Consider the following 18,510-nt stretch of genomic DNA (forward strand, 5'->3'; position numbering starts at 1 on the left):
GTAAAGTTTCACAGGCCCTTTACCATGCAATATCTCTTCCTTAGCCTTAAAAGCTCACCCTCTTATGATAAAGTCCACCTTACCATGCATATCCCAGACTGCTACTGCAGCCACAGGTGGCTTTCCCTGATTTGGGTAGAAGCACACCTACATTATTTGGCCAGTGACACTACAGTCTCTCACCATTTAACATCTTTAATGTTATACAGTCTTTATACAGAAAGCAAGATTGGGCAGAAAAAAAAGTCGACAGGTGTCGAGTATGTTTCTACTTGACATCTCCTAAGATTTGGATTCTGTTAATATCAACAAAGGATGAGACAGTAGAAAAATAATATGGGATAAAAATAAATTTAATAGACTGGCAAAGTGGAAAAAAGAAATGATCTCCTGATCCGAATAGGGTGCAAACAGTAGTACTTTTTTTTTTAAAGAGTTTCTAATTGCAACTCTTCAATCCTTCTATGGGATCAGTCAGAACAAAGTTTGTATATTTTGTATCCTGTTATATGAAAGAATACCAAACTGTTATCAACCTACCATCGATGATGTGAAAATAGAAATTTCTCACTTGCAAAAATATAGGTTAATAAAGCCTGATCTCATTTAACTAATTTTGTTGAATTATTTACAATAAGGAATGTTCAATGTACTATAATTGATAAGGTGAAGGTACCCTTTAAGAGTACTTTTATAGATGAATAAACTCTCCTCAGGTTTTCAGCCAGGTACAGGTATCAATTTTAACCAATGTTTTGGTGACACAAACTGCTGTCTTCATCACAGATTATGCCTAGTCTGGTGGCATATATACCCCGTTGTCCATCCCTTCTGATTGGCTAGTCCTCATCCAATCAGGTTTCCGCTGGTCCACCTTGTTTACAATGGCATTGCAGTTCTTACTTGGAGCAAGACCTTCATCTTTATTGAAATTCTTTTTCTCTAGTTTTATTTCAGTGGCTTCCTTCACCAGGCGGTCCCAAAAGCCATTGGCGCAGCACAGTAGTTTTGTGTTATCAAAGTCAATCCCATGGCTATTAAGAATACAATGTTCTGCTGCCGCCGATTGCGCCGGGTAACACAAATGGCTACACTTCCTGTGCTCCTTGATGCAGATTACCACCGTGCGCCCCATCTAGCCGATATACACTGCTCTGCATTCTCAGGGGATCCTGTAAACGTCAGGTGTCCTGAGCCCCAGGTCACTTTTGACCCACTTAAAACTGTGATTTGAGCTTCCTTATGGGTTTGTGGATGGTATTATTCTGGTATTTCTTCAGGAGCCTGGTGATCCTTCCAGAAACCATGGAAGTATAGGGAAGATGGGCAGTAGCAACAGGTTCCTCGAAAGGAAACTTCTCATAAGGAAGCTCAAATCATAGCTTATGCAGGTCACCCAGATAAATCAGCAGTAGCAGAACATTGCATTCACAATGACCATAGGATTGACTTCAAGGGCACAGAACAACTGTACTGTGCCAATTATTTTTGGCTCACCCGATGAGGGAGCAATTTTAACAGACGTAGGTTTCGCTCCAAGTAAGAACTGGAATTTGATTGTAAACAAAGTGGGACAGCAGAAACCTGATTGGTTGGTCCTCAACCATTTGGGAGGGACAGACAACAAGGGCTCATACCACCAGACCAGATATGCTTTGGCATCATCCCTGATGAAGATGGCAGAGTTTATCATTGAAACATAAGCTAAAATCAATACCTGGACCTGACTGGTAGGCCAAGATGAGTTTATTTATCATATATGTCAGGAAAACACTTGATACTTTTTTACTTTTGCAGATGTTAACAAAATTAAAGTCCAAACTATTAAAGTAGTCGTAACATGCATTTAAAATTGGCTAAGCAAAACACTAAGTGAATGATTTTTTTTTCCCATTCTGGAGGGTATTGTCAATGGATGTACTGTTCAAATACTAATGCTTTGGGCAACAGGTACTCACTGTGATACTAATGGCTTGAACTTGGATATGAACGGCACAATTACAAAGTTTGCAGATGCAATGATACTAAAATTAGAGAATAGTAACAGACTTAGGGACAGCACAAGTTTGATGAACAGGAAAAGCAAATGGTGAAAGCAGTTTAATACAGAGAAATGTTGCATTTTGAAAGGAAGATTGACAACCTTTCATTTTATAACTTCCCAAAATGCTTTGCAGATTTCTAATAATCCCATAAACAAAAATACTTTCTCAATTGTTCCATTTCATTTTGAGCATCGCCATGTTCAGGGTTTTTCCCCATAACTTATTTGTAGATACCAACGAGATCTTTGGGTATCCCAGCTAATTAATCAATAATGATTGCTCAGAGGTAATCATTACCTTTGTTGCTAATTGGAAGATATTAAAATAATTTCAGATTGTTGTCTACATTTTATAATTTCTGAATGATATTAGGATTTTCTTAAACATCCAGCACAAAAGAATTTATAAAGGCTCTATCTTCCCCTTTAAAAACAATGCATTTCCTTTCATTGTTTTTAAGTTATAAGTTAAATATATTTGTTTTTAAAACCTAAAGTGAACAATCTTATTACAATTTTAAAAGTGAAAACTTGTACATTGAGACATTTACAAATGTACCTTGATACGCGCCAGTAACATGTGAAAGATTGTATAAAGCTAGCTTGAATTTATCTATAGATATATATCGATAAAACTGTTTTGATAAAGTGAGTCATTAGCTTTTACCATTTAAAGAGTCAAAACAAATGGGTCTATAGAGAAGTGACCTGAATTTATGATTCAGGGACACCTATCAATAGATTAATCTTGACTTAGACTATCTATCCTTAAAACCTCACTGAAGGGGGGGGGTGAAGTAAAAAATTAAATTTTATTTTGAATATGTATTTTTTCAGTCACATTGCTTCCACATATTTATAAATTAAATATAAGGCACATATAGTTATAGAAAGTTCCCTTCAAAAACAGACACAAGAGAAACAACCTTTACAGGAAGATTGGCAAGAGTTTAAAAATACACTTTTGATATGTTCAAGTCTTAAAGTTAAAAACACTATCAATAATTGGGAGTGAATCGTTTTTATATACATATGCACAATACAGATAGCATGGAATACTACATAGCAGCTTATTGATGAAGCTCTATTTCCCTATTCAAGTGCAAAATAAAAATATTGCTGCTGCAATACCTTTACCCTTTTGGTCTGAAGTGCTTTTCCCTTTGTGACCTCATAGTGGAAGTGTTTTTCCTTGAATTGTGTTCATCTTTATCCAAGGCTTCAGTTTTGAGGTGTTTAGAAGGTTAAATGAGGTGCATTCCTTCTGAATACTGCTGAAATCCACATTAGTTGTCTTATGTTTCTTTTCTGAAGCACCTCATTTTTTAATTTCAGGAAAACTTGAATTGTTGTGGTTGTCTATCTTTGCATCTTGAGTCATTTCAAAATCTTCTGAGTGATTACAAAATTCTCCAAGTTTTCCCACAAATTCATTGTTGCCATTAACATCATCCACTTTATCAGATAAACTTGTGTGTCTCTTGCTTGGGTAATCAGTTTTGCCAATAGTTGTAGTTAGCCTTTCTCTATCAGTTTCATGTTCAGCTTCGGAAATACAAAGTGATGATCCACTGTGATCTTCCGTTTCAATTTGTCTTAATGTTGTTTTGTCAAAAGTCTTGATCGCCAACTGTTAGAAGAAAAACATAAATTAGAGTCTACACGAATTAGTTAGAACATTAATGATTTATTAAAATATATTTATGTTCTTAAGTCATTTTGCTTCATTTTAAAATAACACCAAATCCAAGTTGGCAATGAAGGCAAATGCGAAAGTATCGTTAAAAGATTGGTGTTGAGGTCACAGTAGCTCCACTGTTTCACTAAACAATTTGGGTGCGGCTCACACAGAAATTATTAGATCAGAACATTGCTAAGCATCATCCATTGTATAATGCTCAAGAAGGTGGATTCATAAGGTTTTGATACATGATGGTGGACCAAAATCTGCAGGTTTGGACAACGGTAATTGTGAAAGGCAAAACTGGTCTGGCTAATCACAACCAAAATAGTCGAAGAGACTTAAATTAGAGGTGGGATGGGATTGAAGCGGGGGCACATTCAAATCTAAGAGTCTATGGAGCAATTTGTAAGAGTGCAAAAGGAAGAGACAGTTATCAATGAATGATGTCAACTCTTGGGGGGGGGTGTGAAACATTAAAAAAGAAAAATTGGGATTGTTTTACCTAAAAGTATGAAGCATTTGAAGCACAATTAATAAATGAATGGTGCAAAGAGACACAATTAGTTTTAATAACAATTACATATATGATTGTATGGTTTCCGAAGTCTGAACCAAAATATACTGGGATAGTTTGTTTTAAAATTACACAGAAAAAGATAGCAGTTCTGAAAACAGTCTAATAACTGAGAGCAACGATAATCCCTCAAACAAGACAGAAACAGCATGGATATAGGCAAGACTTAAGTATAAAAGCACAAGAGATTCTACAGATGCTGGAAATCCAAAGGAACAAACAAGATGCTAGTGGAACTCATCACGTCAGGTAGCATCTATGGGAGAGGAATGTTTTGGGCTAAGACCCTTCAGAATCAAGGCATAAATACCTGTTGGTCAACTAAGGGCTTATTTAAGAGAAAAACTAGGTCAAACAATGTTACTACCGAAACCCAATGAAATAGAGACTTTAATTCAAAAAGGAAAGATTAAAAAATTTATCTCTTGTATGTATAATTTGATTCAAAAACAGGCAATTAAACAAGGAGTCCATAAGTCAAGACAAAAATGGGAAAGTGATTTGAATATCAAAATTGAAGAAAAAAACTGGTCAAGACTATGTCTTGAGAGTATGACAAATACAATAAACGTTCGATTAAGATTAGTGCAATACAATTTTTTACATCAACTATATATTACACCACAAAAAAATAAACAAATTAAACCCAAATCTATCTGATCAGTGTTTCCGATGTAACCAAGAAATTGGTACTTTTTTACATTCTACTTGGTCTTGCTCTAAAATTCAACCTTTTTGGACAAATTTAAGAGTTTTACTGGAACAAATTATTGGAATACAACTTCCACACAACCCAATATTACTTTTACTAGGTAATATTGAAGGGATAAAACCGATATCCAGATTGAATAAATATCAGAAAGAATTTATAAAAATTGCATTGGCAGTAGCCAAAAAAGCTATTGCAGTGACTTGGAAATCGGATACATATCTAAGTATAGATTGTTGGAAGAACGAAATTTATGGCTGTATTCCACTTGAAAAAATCACTTACAATTTAAGAGATAAATATGAAACATTTTTGAAAATTTGGCGCCCTTATTTACAAAAGACAGGATTAAATATATAGGTGCTCCGAAGATGAAATAATTGGTTACTTGGGGAAAGAAATAAATATATACACTAAAGTTATTACGAACTCCGTGGAGCATGTGGGGACCCTCCAATATCCAGGCATTCCCTTTTTTTTTCTTTTCTTTCTTTTTTTTAATAGGGATGTTAGGGGGGAGGGGTTAAGGGGAGGGGGGTTGGGTAACACATTTTATTTTTCATACACATTTATTCTGTAACTATTTGAAAACAATAAAAAAAGTTTAAAAAAAAATACCTGTTGGAAATAGATAACTGCCCCCAACAGCAGGTGTATTGATTAAGGTGGACAGTATATTGATTAAGACAATGAAGGAGAGATCTGTAATTAAAGTGCTATATGAAAGGAAGTTATGGCTATTGAAATTCATAGACTGGAGAAATGAATCTGGAAAGCTGAATTAAAGTAACAATTTCCTATTACATTCAAAATCAAACATGTAAAGCTACTTTCAGTCATGTCTTAATAGTCTCAGAGGAATCACTAAATAGGAAGTGTGATCGTAATGGTTGTATTTAAATACATTACTCATAAATTCAAACTTATGATAAGAGTTGACACTGATTAAACAGATAAAGGTAATTACAGTTCTGTGAAATACTAGTTTAAAATATATCATTAAATCAGACATACCTAGCATTTATAAATTATGAGAATTATAACTTAATGAAAGGGAAATAAATATAATAATCACTTTACAATATAGCTGCTGTAGATAGAAGATTCAAAATGGGTTCAATAAGATGCCAAACAAGATTACTATTTGAGTTGAAGGTTTAATATTAGCTTAGTTAGAGTATTAACTCGGGAGAAAAAGCAAATCAGCTAAATGGATTTATTTCAGGTGTGAGGACTATTACTGGGGTCTCACCATCGGGATCAGTACTGAGGTTTCAAGATATAAAATATATTAATGATTTGGATGAGGAGTTAAGTGGAACAGATCCAGAATTTTGTTTTTATATACGAAGTGTAGGTGGACATAAAGCCATTGAAAGAGTGTAAAGGGCCTGCAAAAATGTGGACATGTTAATTGTGTAAGCAAAAGAGCTGGCAGACAGAATGACGTGGGGAAGGAAGAACAGCATAGCATATCAATTTTTTAAACTGTTTAGAAGACAAGCACATTGTTTGGTTTTACTACAATTCAAGGTTAATGAAGACTAATTTGATGTTCTTGATTTTGCTTTTACTGTTAAAAGAATGACAAGAGAGGCAACACGAGTGAATCTGCAGATGCTGGAAATAATTAAAAACAAAATGCTGGCAGAACTCAGCAGGCCAGACAGCATCTATGGAAGGAGGTAGTACGTTGTTTCCGGCTGAAACCCTTCATCAGGGATTGTTTCTTCCCTTTCAACAGCTGCTGCCTGACCTACTAAGTACTTAAGCATTTTCTATCTTTATCTTTGATGTCCAGCATCATAAGATTTCTGCTTTCCAATAAATATGCTTTGCTTAGAGGCAGTTCACAAGATTCCTGGGACATAATAGTTAAACTAATGAGAAATTGTATAAGAATAAATGATGCACCATGGACATGATATATTACAGTGGCATGAAGAAGTTCAGGCACCCCGGTCAAAATTTCTGTTACTGTGAATAGCTAAGTGAGTAAAAGATGACCTGATTTCCAAAAGGACACATTTCTTTAATATTTTAAGCAAGATTACTCTTTTATTTCCATCTTGTACAGTTTCAAAATAACAAAAAAGGAAAAGGGCCCAAAGCAAAAGTTTGGGCATCCTGCGTGGTCAGTACTTATTAACACCTCCTTTGGCAAGTATCAACAGCTTGTAAACTATTTCTGTAGCCAGCTAAGGATCTTTCAATTCTTGATTGGGGGAATTTCCGCCCACTCTTCCTTGCAAAAGGCTTCTAGTTCTGTGAGATTCTTGGGCTGTCTCGCATGCACTGCTCTTTTGAGGTCTATCCACAGATTTTTGATGATGTTTAGGTCGGGGGACTTTGAGGGCCATGGCAAAACCTTAAGCTTGCGCTTCTTGAGGTAGTCCATTGTGGATTTTGAGGTGTGTTTAGAATCATTATCCTGTTGTAGAAGCCATCCTCTTTTCATCTTCAGCTTTTTTACAGACGGTGTGATGTTTGCTTCCAGAATTTGCTGGTATTTAATTGAATTCATTCTTCCCTCTACCAGTGAAATGTTCCCCGTGCCACTGGTTGCAACACAAGCCCGAAGCATGATCGATCCACCCCTGTGCTTAACAGTTGGAGAGGAGTTCTTTTCATGAAATTCTGCACCCTTTTTTCTCCAAACATACCTTTGCTCATTGCGGCCAAAATTCAGCATCAGAAGTTTGCAAAGGAACATCTAAACAAGCCTGATGTATTTTGGAAACAAGTCCTGTGGACTGATGAAGTTAAAATAGAACTTTTTGGCCGAAATGAGCAAAGGTAAGTTTCGATGAAAAAGGGTGCAGAATTTCATGAAAAATACACCTCTCCAACCGTTAAGCACGGGGGTGGATCGATCATGTTTTGGGCTTGTGTTGCAGCCACTGGCATGGGGAACGTATCACTGGTAGAAGGAAGAATGAATTTTATTAAATACCAGCAAATTCTGGAAGCAAACATCACACCGTCTGTAAAAAAGCTGAAGATGAAAAGAGTAAAAACACAAAATGCTGGCAGACCTCAGCAGGCCAGACAGCATCTATGGGAGGAGGTAGTGACGACGTTTTGGGCCGAAACCCTTCATCAGGAGGGTGATGAAGGGTGCTGTCTGGCCTGCTGAGTTCTGCCAGCATTTTGTGTTTTTATTTATTTCCAGCATCTGCAGATTCACTCGTGTTGCCCTTGAAGATGAAAAGAGGATGGCTTCTACAACAGGACAATGATCCTAAACAGACCTCAAAATCCACAATGGACTACCTCACGAGGCACAAGCTTAAGGTTTTGTCATGGTCCTCAAAGTCCCCCGACTTAAACGTCATTGAGAATCTGGGATAGACCTCAAAGGAGCAATGCATGCAAGACGGCCCAAGAATCTCACAGAACTAGAGGCCTTTTGTAAGGAAAAATTGGCGAAAATCCCCCAAACAAGAATTGAAAGACTCTTAGCTGGTTACAAAAAGCATTTACAAGCTGTGATACTTGCCAGAGAGGGTGTTACTAAGTACTGACCATGCAGGGTGCCCAAACTTTTGCTTCAGGCCTTTTTCCTTTTTTGTTATTTTGAAACTGTAAATGACGGAAATAAAAAAGTAATCTTGCTTAAAATATTGAAGAAATGTGTCATCTTTAACTTTATGCCTTTTGGAAATCAGGTCATCTTTTACTCGCTTAGCTATTCACAGTAACAGAAATTTTGACTGGGTACCCAGCTTTTGCATGTCACTGTATTTGGTTTCTTGTTTACAAGGTTTCTTACCTGATGGATTAATTGTTCATCAAATTTAGGGATACTTCTATCTCTTGTAATAGTCTTCCTTAAATTCCTGGATCTAAAAGAAGATTACTTTTGTAGTTTAAAAAGTCATGTGCGGAACAAAACAGAAACACTTAATCGGAAAAAGTTCTCATTCCGACAAAACAATATGTGGACACACATTATGTAAATTAGGGAAAACAACACATTATCACAGTTGGATTTTTTACTGCAGAGTATTTTCCCCAAGTTCTTCATCTGGGATCACTCCAGGAAGCTCAACTTTACACCTTATAGTGTGAAATATACAGTATATTTAAATCCACAGTGTGGAGAGGTTAGAAAATCCAACCTTCTCCAGTGCATTTCAAGCTCCTTGTAAAACGAGTGCAGTGGGACCACTACACACTAATGGAGTGATTGATTGAAAGCACTGAAGTGAGTGAATGTTTGCCACAATGCTACTTAATTAAACCACAATGACCAAAGTTTGCCCATTATAATTTAAATCCAAGTATCTAATCAAATGGAGATTCCTATCAGACATAATTTACAAACAAGTCCCACCAGGCAGATTGCACTTAAACTTTAATTTCTGCCTTTATTAAAATGACAAATGAGTGAGGCATTTTTCAAGAGGAGGCAATGTTCAGTCACCATCAAGAGGGCAGTAAACCTCTTCACTATTGTTTCAGGGAAATAATAAACTGCAAGAATGCAGAGATTTAGGCATTAAGCAGAAAGAATGTAGCTTCAAGATCAACGAAGATTTGGATAAACAGCCTACATCAGACATGTTGTCTTGCTTTCATTAATTTCAGTCAGTTAAATCCAATTAACTATTAGCTTTTCTGGCAAGTGCATCTCACTGTCCTTGTTTTGCTGTGAATGGGTGTGCAAAGTAATTATTGATTATGGCTGTAATTTCATATTACCATTGTCAGCCATCAAGAGAACACTGTTGGTCTTCACCACTCCCTACTTCCTCATACATTTATAGTTCTGTGTGATATCCTTTTCATTGTGTTTCTGGCAGTTTTAGCAACAGTCTTCTTTCCACATCTCTCCCATTTGCCAAGATCTGCAGTGGTTTTTGACTTTCCATGCAAGACTTTTTTTGTTCTTTATATCCTAGCTGTTTGTAGCTTAGTTCTGGAAAGAAGATCACTTTTCCTCAGGGACACAGACTAGTACCCTACAATGTTAAATTCTGGCTGTTGTTTTGAAAACTTCTTGTTAGATTTTCCTAGTAATCTCTGACTACTTCTGTCACATGCCACTGAAGTCAATTTTACCATGATTTAGTCGCTTCGCATTTCTCTCTTAAAACACCATATCTAATTCAGTTTATATGTTTGCTGCCCCAGAAATGTTCACATAGCATTAGATGATTAACTAAATATGACTCATTGCTAAATTTAATAATTTTGCTTCTCAGTTATATTGTTATTAAACATTCAAGGAATTTACTAATTCAATGACTCAAGATAATCTACTTACACCAGACATTTTGGATGTTAACATTCCACATTAACGTTCTCCATTTTTGCTTTGCACTATTAAATCTCTGCATTCATATTTTATACCACTTGTAAGCTGCTACTAAGAAACAACTTCCACAATATCATTGTGTTTTTGTCATTACAGTACAAAATCTAACCACAACCTCCCCACTGACTGCTTCTCTCTCTACATCCTCTATCATTGAATTAATTTCATCCTTAATCCATGGTTTCTTAACTACCTCAAACATTTTAACTGTTGCTAATTGACCGTATGTGTTTTATATTGCATTTCAGTGCCAAAAGTTCATTTAAAATGATAGCAAATTAATCTCAATACTCTAAAACAAATTTGAATGAATTAGTAATAAACTGCAGATGATCTAAGGTGTGGCATACTCTGTTACACGTAGATGTATAAACAGGACGTAAAGATAAGGTTGAGTATGCACCTAAATTGTGTGCTGAATCGCCAACTGAAAATCAATTGGATTTTATCTCTTTTAAACAGAATGGACACTATGCTGAAGTTTGGTGGTGTTGCAACAAGATCTGCATAATTCCAAACAAACACTATTTTAATTGGCTTAACATTACAATTTTGATCGTAATTATAACTTGGGATAAAATGAGCCTACTTACTCAGGAACCAGTCAAGTAAGAATAAGTAAAGACAGCGATCACTGATTTGGACTGCTTCATTTCAAGCTGTAGTGGTTTCCCTCTACGTTTGAATTGGCCAATCCATATCCTCCATTTGAAATACATCCTTAAGTTTAGGCTTTACACTTAAAAAAACATCTTGAAAATGATCAATATCACTCAGTCCTAATTTACTGTATATTTCTTATATTTGCATTTTACCTACTTGTCAAATTGATGTATGGATTGTGTGAGCTGTATTCTTTTACTCTCTGATTCATAAGCTGCTTCTAGCTTCTTAAGTTTATCAGCTGGAAAGAAAAAGAATTTTTTTTTTAACTATATCAGACAAACAAGTGGAAATAAGCTCTGCCCACCCCCACCCCTACTGAATCTTTTTGGAGTACAGCCCAACTCAGCTTGATAAGGCAGTAACAAGTGAGAACTTCTTGCCTTGGAAACCTCTGTAATTCTTTCAGTAGTTCATACAAGGATACAACTGCCATTATTAACATCAGTAACAAGCCTACACGTCAACAAGTGACTTAATAAAATCTACAAGCTAAGCTGCTGCCTAGGACAAATTATCTGATTAACAATGAGAAACAGCTTACATTTCTTTTTGACATTTGCAAGCACTGGTTTCCGAACAGCATTTACTCCATATACATTGTCTACTTCCGTTACTTGAGTGGGTACAGTTTCGAGAATCTTCAGAATCTCCACACTCTGAACAAGTGAAAGAGAATACAAAATGAAATGCAGTTCCTTTGGCATTCTGTATTATTATTGTGTATTCACATTAGCCTCCATTTACTCTTGTTTTAGCCATTTTAAATGTAAATAATTTGGGTTCCCACAATAGCAGCAGCTGTACATTTTTGTAGTAGTTAAGTGAGTTAAAGATAAAGATGTGAATCAATCCTTGTGTCAGGTATTCAGATTTGTTTCTCAACTACGCTCTGCATCCGTTAGTGTTCATATATTAGACTACCTAATCTGTTGGCCTCCAATGTTAACTTAGCTGAAATATGGGATGATTCTTTTCAGAGAAATTTTTTTTCTAGATTTCCACTAATCCATGAATTTAGTGCTTCCTGGTTTCACTCAGTCTGTGCTTCTTCCTCTGCATATCTTGCAGGAGATTTCATATCACGGGAATACAAGCAAATCTTTGTAATGTAAAATATTAACCACTTTCATAAAAAATAACTTGGAACTTCTAGAACCACTGATGTGGTAAAAGTCTCCAGGCCACTTCAAAGGAAGGTTATTAGATAATCAGATTATTATGCGGTCTAATTATTATTATATTAATTATATAATAATATTTATAATATAATATTTATAATATATTGTATTATAATATAATATAATAATTATTATAATAATTATTATCAGATCATTAGGAGAGATGATACAAACTAGGTATGGTTTTACTTTGGTACATCTTTACAGTATTTCAGCATGAATAAGCTCCCAAGTTCTGTGTCCAGAACTGAATGGAGTCTTTTTATTAACCTGATTATTTTATATAGCACCATACTTCAGAATCCAGGGGAACACAAATAGTTATATCCTATGTAAGACCGCTTGCTGTAGGCACCACAATGTTTTATTTTTCAATTACTTATTAACTGTTGCCAAAGACAGATAGAAAATATGACTGCCATTCCGTTAGACTACATGATATACAGTGCCTATAGAAAGTATTCACCCCCCTCTCCCCAGAAGTTTTCATGATTTATAACTTTGAATCACAGTGGATTTAATTTGGCTTTTTTTTGACATTGATCAACAGAAAAAGACTCTTTCATGTCAAAGTGAGAACAGATCTCTACAAAGTGATCAAAAAAATTACAAATATAAAACACAAAAAAATTGATTGTATAAGTATTCGCCCCCTTCAAGTCAGTATTTAGTAGAAGCACCTTTGGCAGCAATTACAGCCACAATTCTGTGTGGATAGCCTCTATTGGCTTTGCACATCTAGACACTGCACAAGAATGGGAAAAATTGATAATCAGTGAGTTAGAAATTTTCTTGTATCCATCTCCTGACTTCTGCTTTTGGATAACCTCTTTACGGAGTTGCTTGGAGTGCTCTTTTGTCTTTATGGTGTAGCTTTTACTGGGACACTGACTCACCAGCAGTTGGACCTTCCAGATACAAGTGTATTTTTACTACAACGAAATGAAACACCTTGACTGAACACGGTGATCTCCATTTAACTAATAGTGTGACTTCTAAAACCAGCTGACTGCACCAGTGATGATTCAGTGTGTCATATTAAGGGGGCAGGGCAGTGAAAACTAATGCAATCAATTATTTTGTGTTTTATATTTGTAATTAGTTTAGATCACTTTGTACAAATCTGTTCTCACTTTGACACAAAACTGCCTTTTTCTGTTGATCAGTGTCAAAAAAGCCAAATTAAATCCACTGTGATTCAATGTTGTAAAACAATAAAGACTTTCAAAGGGGGGTAAATACTTTTTATGGGCACTGTAGCAGCAGAATTAGGCTATCTGGCCTATCAAGAATGTTCCGCCATTTCATCTTGACTGATCCAATTTTTCTCTCAGCCCCAATCTCCTGCCTTCCCCCAGTATCCCTTCATGCACTGACCAGTCAAGAATCTATCAACCTTTACCTTAAATATACATAAAGACTTGATCTCCTCAGCCACCTGTGCCAAAGAATTCCACAGATTCACCACTCCCTGGCTAAAGAAATTCCTTCTCAAATCAATTCTAAAAGGATGCCCCTCTATTCTGAGGCTGTGTCCTCTGGTCTTAGACTCATCCTCTCCACATCCACTCAAGGCCTTTAACCTTTCAATAGGTTTCAATGAGGTCATCCGTCATTCTTCTGAATATTCGTGAATACAGGCCCAGACCCATTAGAGCTCTTCATATGACAAGCTATTCAATCGTCAAATCATTTTCATGACCCTCCTTTGAACCCTTGCACTTTCAGCACATCCTTTCTAGGATAAGGGGCCCAAACCTACTCACAGTGCTTTATAAAGTCTCAACATTACATCCTGGCTTTTACATTCGAGTCCTCATGAAATGAATGCTAACATCACATCTGCCTTACTCACCACAGACTCAACCTGCAAATTAATCTTTAGGGAATCATGCACAAAATTTCCAAAGTCCAGCTGCACCTCATTTAGAAAATAGTCTGTACACTTACTTCTTCTACCAAAGAGCATGACCATGCATTTTTCAAGATTGTATTTAATCTGCCACTTTCTTGCCCATTCTACTAACCTGTCTAAGCCCTTCTTCATCCTTCCTGTTTCCTCAACACTACCTGCCCCTCCACCAATCTTCATATCATCCGCAAACTTGGCAACAAAACCAAGTCCCAACACTGACCCCTGCAGAACATCACTAGTCACTGGCAATCAACTCGCTGCCCCCTACCAATCAACCAATGCTCTAACCATGCTAGTAACCTTCCTGTAATACATGGGCTCTTCACTTGGTAAGCAGCCTCATGTGTGGTGCCTTGTCAAAGGCCTTTTGAAAGTCCAAATATACAATATCTACTCCATCCCCTTTGCCTATCCTACATGTAATCTCCTCAAAGAATTCTTACAGGTTCATCAGGCAAGATTTTCCCTTAAGGAAACCATGCTGACTTTGTCCTATCTTGTCCTGTGTCTCCAAGTACTTCATAACCTTATCCTTAACAATCGACTCCAACATCTTCCCAACCAGTGAAGTCAGGCTAAATGGTCCATAATTTCCTTTCTGCTGCTTTCCTCCTTTCTTGACATTTGTAATTTTTCAGTCCTCTGAAACCATGGCAGAGTCCAATGATTCTTGAAAGAGCATTGCTAATGTTTCCACAATCTCTAACGCTACCTCTTTCAGAACCCTAGGGTACAGTTCATCTGGTCCAGATGACTTATGCACCTTTAGGTCTTTCAGCTTTTTGAGCACCTTCTCACTTGTAATAGTAACTGCACTTACTTCTCTTTCCTCACAGTCTTCAACATCTGGCACACCACTAATGTCTTCCATAGTGAAGACTAATGCAAAATACTCATTTAGTTCATCTGCCATCTCCTCGTCCCGTTATTTCTCCAGCTTCATTTTCTAATGATCCTGTATCTACTCTCAGCTCTCTTTTATTTTTTAATATATTGAAAAAGCTTTTTCTATCCATCTTGACACTGTTTGCTAGCTTGCTTTCATGTTTCATCTTTCCCCCCAATGATTCTTTCAGTAACTTTCTGTAGGTTTTTTAAAGTTTCCCAATCCTCTATCTTCCCGTTCAATTTTGCTTTGGTTTATGCCCTCTCTTTTGTTTTTAACATTAGCTTTGTCTTCCCTTGTCAGCCACAGTTGTACTATTTTGCCATTTCAGTACTTCTGTTTGTTGAATACATCTATCCTGCAACTTTCTAATTTTCCCCAGAACTCAAGCCATTGCTGCTCTGCTGTCATCCCTGCCAGCAGCTCCTTCCAATTTACTTTGGCCAACTCCTCTCACACCACTATAAATTCCTTTACTCCACTGAAATACTGCTACGTCAGACTTTATTTTCTCCCTATCAAATCTCAAGTTGAACTCAATCATATTGTGATCACTGCCTCCTAAGGGTTCCTTTGCCTTGCTCCCTAATCATCTCCAGTTCATTACATAACACCCATTCCAGTATAGCCTAGTAGGCTCAACAACCAGCTGCTCTAAAAAACCATCTTGTCAGCATTCAACAAATTCACCCTTTTGAAATCCATTGCCAACCTGATTCTCCCAATGTACCTGCATGTTAAAATCTCCCATGTTTATCGTAACATTCCCTTTTTTAACACACTTTTTCTATTTCCTGTTGCAAACTGTAGTCCACATCCCAGCTACTGTTTGGAGGCCTGTATATAACTGCCATCTGGGTTCTTTTACCCTTGCAGTTTCTTAACTCAACATCATCTGATGCAAGTCACATCTTTCTAATAATTTAATGCCATTCTTTACAGCAAAGCCACTCCATCCCCTCTAACTACCTTCCTATCCCTCCAATACAATGTTTAACCTTGGACATTCACCTCCCAACTACAATCATCGTTCAGCCATGATTCAGTGATGGCCACATCATACCCGACAATCTGTAAAAGTGCAATAAGATCATCCACCTTATTTCTTATACTTTGTGTCTTGAGATAAAACACTGAGTACTGTATTTGCTTCCCCTTTTAATTTGCATCCTAAAGCACTGATGATCATCCTACTGGCTGCAATTCTGTCCTATCATCTGCCTGCCCTTCCTGACAGTCTGAATGCATGCTATTGTTGCTTTTTTACCATCCATCCTATCCTGAGTCCCTTCACTCCTGTTTCCATTCCCCTGCCAAATTAGTTTAAACCATCCCCAACATCTTCTAACAAACCTGCCCATGAGAATATTGGTTCCCCTCAGGTTCGGATGCAACCTGTCACTTTTGTACAGGTCATACCTCCCCCAGAAGAGATCCTAATGATCCAAGAACCTGACCCCAAATACTTAGTTGACCTGAGCCACAAAGAAATAATGAAAAGTTATGCACTGAGTTTCTGTGGGAGGCCAAGTACAATTTAAACCAGTTAGGGGATTCAGACAAAGAAAGTTTTGTGAGATATCAAAGAAATGCCTTAGGTACTATAACAGAAGCCATTTGCAACAATCAAGGAATGAACAGGAAAAACTTATTAATCTACTTTGACATAACATTCAGAGACAAAATGTAATTGCCCTGGACACATCATTAGGCATTGTTTCAAAACTTTTGATTTGGGGAAAACACCCTTTAAATTCTACAGATTCCAACATGTAACATTGCTTGGAGACTGGAAAGGAAAACAAAAGTCTACAACATCGTCAATATTGTCTGGGATGAATTTTCAATGGCTCACAAAGGAGCCATTGAAGCATTAGACTGATCTTTGCAAGATGCAATATACAATATTAATGGGAGGTGTTACTTTCGTGCTAGCATCAAATGCTACCAGTAATTCCACTAGATATTGAAGTAGATGAACTGAAAGCCTGTATGAACTATCATATAATTGTGAAAATGTACAACAATTACATTTGAAAAAATATGCAAAGACATTTGACAGATGATCCACCTGTGAGTGTGCTTCAACTTTACTCACATTATGAAATGGAGGAAACAACTGACATGGAATAAAATGTTTAAAATTGAAAGTAAATGTTATAATCAAAGTACATGTATATCACCATATACAACCCTGAAATTCATTTTCTTGCAGGCATGTTCAGTAATTCCAAAGAACATTATAGAATCAAAGAAAGACTGCACCCAACAGGGCAGACAAACAACCAATGTGCAAAAGACAACAAACTTCGCAAATAAAAAAGATACAAACAATAATAATAAATAAATAAGCAATAAATAAGGCAAACATGAGATAAAGAATCCTTGGAAGTGATTGTGGGAACAGTTCAGTGAAAGGGCAAGTGAAGTTATCAACCCTGGTTCAAGAGTCTGATGGTTGAAGGTAATAACTGTTCCAGAACTTGGTGGTGAGGGTCCTGAGGCCTGATGACAGCAGCAAGAGGAGAGTATGGCCTGAGCGGTGGGGGTCCTTGATGATGGATGCTTCTTTCCTGTGACAGTGCTCCATGTAGATATGCTCAATGGTTTGGAGGCTCTTTACCCATGATGGACTGGGCCACATCCACTACTTTTTGTAGGACTTTCTGTTGAAGAGCATTGGTGTTTCCATCTGAGGCAGTGATGCAACCAGTCAAAATACTCTCCACCACATATCTATAGAAGTTAGTCAAAAGTTTCGGGTGTCATGCCAAATCTTCAACAACTTCTGAGGAAGTAGAAGTACTGTTGCACTCCCTTCGTAACTACACTTACATGCTGGGTCCAGGACAGATCCTCCAGAATGATAAAACCGAAAAATTTAAAGTTGCTGAGCCTCAACAGCTCTGATCCTGTGATGAGAACTGGCTCATGGACCTCTGGTTTCCTCCTCCTGAAGTCAATAATCAGTTCCTTGGTCTTGCTGAAATTAAGTGAGAGGTTGTTCTTGTGGCACCACTCAGCCAGATTTTCAGTCTCCCTCCTTTATGCTGTTTCATTATCATCTTTGATTCGGCCAATGACAGCAAACTTAAACATGGCATTGAGCTTTAATTATAAAGCAAGTACAGCAGGATGTTACACACACAGCCTTGTGATGCACCTGTGCTGATGGAGACTGTAAATACCATGTTGACCAGTACTATAACCCAAGCAACACCATGTATAATAGATATTTTATAACTGAACACACACACATACACACACACACACACACACACACATATATATATATATATATATAGACACACACACACACAGCAAGAATCACTTGCCTTTCATAGGAAATTATTTCATTAATGATGTAAACTAGCTAAATGATTTTTTTGGTGAATAGGTATTCGGGTTTTGACATTGACTAGATAGGCTGAAGGACCTGGTTCTGTACTGTACTTTTCTTTGAGTATGGTTAAGTTCAAGTGAAATTCTGCCCAACTGATATTTTCTTTGCTTTAATGATGACTGAATTCTTCC

The 18,510-nt window shown here is 36.8% G+C and overlaps 1 protein-coding gene across 5 annotated transcripts in view; it reads right to left on the minus strand.

Moving 5' to 3' along the window:
- Window positions 1-2,837: 2,837 nt before the first annotated feature.
- ankrd27 (ankyrin repeat domain 27 (VPS9 domain)) overlaps window positions 2,838-18,510 on the minus strand; it is a 109,438-nt gene continuing 93,765 nt past the window's right edge. For all 5 annotated transcript variants that reach the window (XM_073070141.1, XM_073070139.1, XM_073070140.1 and 2 more), the window contains 4 exons: window positions 11,539-11,653; window positions 11,151-11,235; window positions 8,784-8,856; window positions 2,838-3,674 (listed from right to left, as the gene is read on the minus strand). In XM_073070141.1, the coding sequence (XP_072926242.1) occupies window positions 3,363-3,674; window positions 8,784-8,856; window positions 11,151-11,235; window positions 11,539-11,653 (585 nt within the window). In that variant the 3' untranslated portion in view covers window positions 2,838-3,362. The remainder of the gene's footprint in view (window positions 3,675-8,783; window positions 8,857-11,150; window positions 11,236-11,538; window positions 11,654-18,510) is intronic.

The sequence above is a fragment of the Hemitrygon akajei genome, chromosome 17 (genome assembly GCF_048418815.1).
Source record: "Hemitrygon akajei chromosome 17, sHemAka1.3, whole genome shotgun sequence".
In the NCBI taxonomy this organism is placed as follows: Eukaryota; Metazoa; Chordata; class Chondrichthyes; order Myliobatiformes; family Dasyatidae; genus Hemitrygon; species Hemitrygon akajei.